The sequence below is a fragment of the Myotis brandtii genome, unplaced genomic scaffold (genome assembly GCF_000412655.1).
Source record: "Myotis brandtii unplaced genomic scaffold, ASM41265v1 scaffold686, whole genome shotgun sequence".
In the NCBI taxonomy this organism is placed as follows: domain Eukaryota; kingdom Metazoa; phylum Chordata; class Mammalia; order Chiroptera; family Vespertilionidae; genus Myotis; species Myotis brandtii.
In genome coordinates this window covers 6043825-6046969 of record NW_005370683.1, presented here as the reverse complement: position 1 = coordinate 6046969, position 3145 = coordinate 6043825, and the positions used below count along the sequence as shown (strand labels likewise).

At 33.3% G+C, this 3145-nt stretch overlaps 1 protein-coding gene across 6 annotated transcripts in view; it reads left to right on the top strand.

Annotated features, from left to right (window-relative positions):
* The window catches only part of SCAF11 (SR-related CTD-associated factor 11), a 44335-nt gene that overhangs the window by 28807 nt on the left and 12383 nt on the right, over positions 1-3145 (top strand). For all 6 annotated transcript variants that reach the window (XM_014529540.1, XM_014529543.1, XM_014529542.1 and 3 more), the window contains 3 exons: positions 909-967; positions 1126-1235; positions 2183-2284. In XM_014529540.1, the coding sequence (XP_014385026.1) occupies positions 909-967; positions 1126-1235; positions 2183-2284 (271 nt within the window). The remainder of the gene's footprint in view (positions 1-908; positions 968-1125; positions 1236-2182; positions 2285-3145) is intronic.

The window sequence follows — 3145 nt, the reverse complement described above, 5'->3', positions numbered from 1 at the left end:
GTGCCAGAAATAAATAAATAAATAAATAAATATATTTTTTAATTTATTTATTTTTTATTTTTTGTTACAGGGTGGTTTAAATTTTCATAGGGTGCCAGAAAATGTTGACTAGAATTCTAATGCTCATGCACTAAGATAGCAGTATTACATGCTTTACCAGTTTTCTCTATTGTGGTCTCTTAACATTTTTCATATATCTGTGGCTTAACAAGATAAGATAAAATTAGCATTTGGAAAATTTATGTAAATGCAACTATTTTTTGTTTTGTTTTGTGTGTGTGTGTGTGTGTGTGTGTGTGTGTGTGTTAATCATTATCGAGGATATTTTTCTATTGATTTTTGGAGAGAGTGAAAGGGAGTGGGAAAGACAGAGAGAGAAACATTGATGTGAAAGAGACACATTAATTGGTTGCCTCCTGAACACTCTTGGACCAGGGCCAGGGATAAAGCCTGCAACTAAGGCACATACCCTTGACTGGAATCGAACCTGGGACCCATTACTCCATGGGCTAATGCTCTATCCACTGAGAAAACCTGCTAGGGCTTATTTTATTTTTTAAAATATATTTTTATTGATTTCACAGAGGAAGGGAGAGGGAGAAAGCGATAAAAACATCAATGATGAGAGAGAACAAATGATCAGCTGCCTCCTGCACGCCCCACACCAGGGATTGAGCCTGCAACCTGGGCATATGTCCTGACCAGGAATGGAACCATGACCTCCTGATTCATAGATTGACGTTCAACCACTGAACCACGCCAGCCGGGCCAGTACTATAATTTTAAATGCAACTTTTCTACATATTTTAACTTCCTTTTGTCAATGTGTCAGTATCAGTACTGGTTTTACAACCTTTTAAAATAAACATTAAGACAAGGTAACCAAGCCTTTTTGTGTCTTTGTACAGGAAAAACTAAATACAGTGAAATGGGAGGAAAGAAAAATGCAATAATGAAGATAAAGAAGGTGTGTTGAAAAATCTTTTTCTTAGATAACTTTATGGTTTTTAGTATATGACGCTAGTGCCTCCGGTATATAAAAGTCTTCAATACAACTTTTACCTACTATTTATATTATGGAGGTTTTTTGTTTGCTGTTTCACTAACCTGTTTTTACTTTTATAGCTTCGAAGATCAAATCAGTGTACAAGTCAGTCCTTCAGAAATTCTTCCTTCAATATGTTTTCTTCTACTAGTCACACTGGAGACACTTCTTTTACCTGTAGAGCTTACTGGTTAGTATTTTCTACTTTTAATTTATGCTTTTTTCTACTTGATGTTTTAGTTATAATTAACTTTTGGTAAAAATTTAAACTTAGGCTCAGCAAACATTATGAAAGCCCACCTTGATTTTTGCTTTTGTTCCTTTTGGAAAATAAACTAGTTTTAGCAAAAAGAAAACCTATCATTTTGTGACATTCTCTATTATGCAATGACTTGCCTATGCTAGTGAGCTTTGTTTTTATTAATAATAAATTATTCTACACAGGCGTTTTGTTGATAGAAAAAAGTAGGCTAGCAGTAAGCATCGCCCTTTCAGAGTACATCCTTCTTTGAATCCATAGTGATAGGTGGAATTTGAAAAATAAGTTGGACTTTTAAAATCGCATAGAATTGGTTGAACTAACAAGACAGATTATGATTGTAGAATTCAATTTACGAGCTTGAATTACAAGAAAGCACTTACGTCTGAGTAGTCTTTGAAAAGCTGAACTATACCCCTTTTTTCGTTATGTTTTGTTATAGTAACTGTACCTTCTTTGATTTTCTTCTTTTGTCCTCTGCTTAGTTTCAGGTGGAAATTATTGCGCCTACAATTTCTGCTGGAGCTGCTTGCTGTAGCTTTGGTTCATGGGATAGAAATAGTGTTAGGGTTTTTTCTCTCTATACCGAGGATATTAGTCTGAATTGACTTTTTAAAAATTCTGTCACTTAAATAGAAATTCAAGCATTATTTTTATGAATCAGATAAACATAATTTTGTTTTGTAATATAAATATTTTATTAACTTTTAGGAATTAGTTCATTTTTAAAGTGTTTAAATAGAAAAATGTTCTTATCCTTATAAATGTGATTTATAATGCTAGGTATGAAAACAACTGCATATATATCATGAACCCAATTGTTACTCCAAACTTAAAATTTTTAGAATTCTGATGAAGGTGTAAAATTTATCTTTTAGTACAGAATTTATAGAAGTCAATGAAATCAGTGCATTAATTAGACAGAAGAGACAAGAACTGGAATTGTCATGGTTTCCTGATACATTACCTGGAATTGGAAGGTAAAAAAAAATTGTTACTGAAGTGTTTAATTGCTAACATGAATATAAGATATCATTAATACTTAACTACAAATGTATCTTATTTCGTGAGTATGTTTCTAAGAAAGTTTTGTGCAAATTATACTTTGGTGCTTCAGATGCCTAACAAAGATCGCTATTTAAAGAACCCCTTAAAGAACTTTTAATCTGTTTAATAAATATGGACATTTGATTCATTTAAAAGGGATAGTGCCTAAATAATAAGATTAATTATTAATAATAGCATTCATATCTGTCATTCTTCATCTATTCTTTTCCCCATTCCTATGTGCTGTTAGCTGAATTACTGCTTTTATCATGATATTTCCTCTCCAAAATGTTCTTTTTATAAAAAATATATTTTATTGATTTTTTACAGAGAGGAGGGAGAGTTAGAAACATCAACAAGAGAGAAACATCGATCAGCTGCCTCCTGCACACCCCCTACTGGGGATGTGCCCACAACCAAGGTACATGCCCTTGGCCAGAATCGAACCCGGGACCTTTCAGTCCACAGTCTGACGCTCTATCCACTGAGCCATACCGGTTAGGGCCAAAATGTTCTTTTGAATAACTATTTGATCAAGCCCCCACTCTGCCCTGGCACTCATAACTTTCAATAATCTAGCCTTTTCTTAGTTTAAGTCCTAGCACATTGCTAGGTATATGATATATACTTAAATCAAGCTTGTACATAAAGATCAAGGTCATTTGTTGCCTATAACTTGAACTTTATTTTATACTAGTAGCCCGGTGCATGAAATTCGTGCACATTAAAAGGGAATTAATTAGCAGAAATATTTTAATATTGCTATTTGCCCTTCCTGTATAATAGAAGTGTGA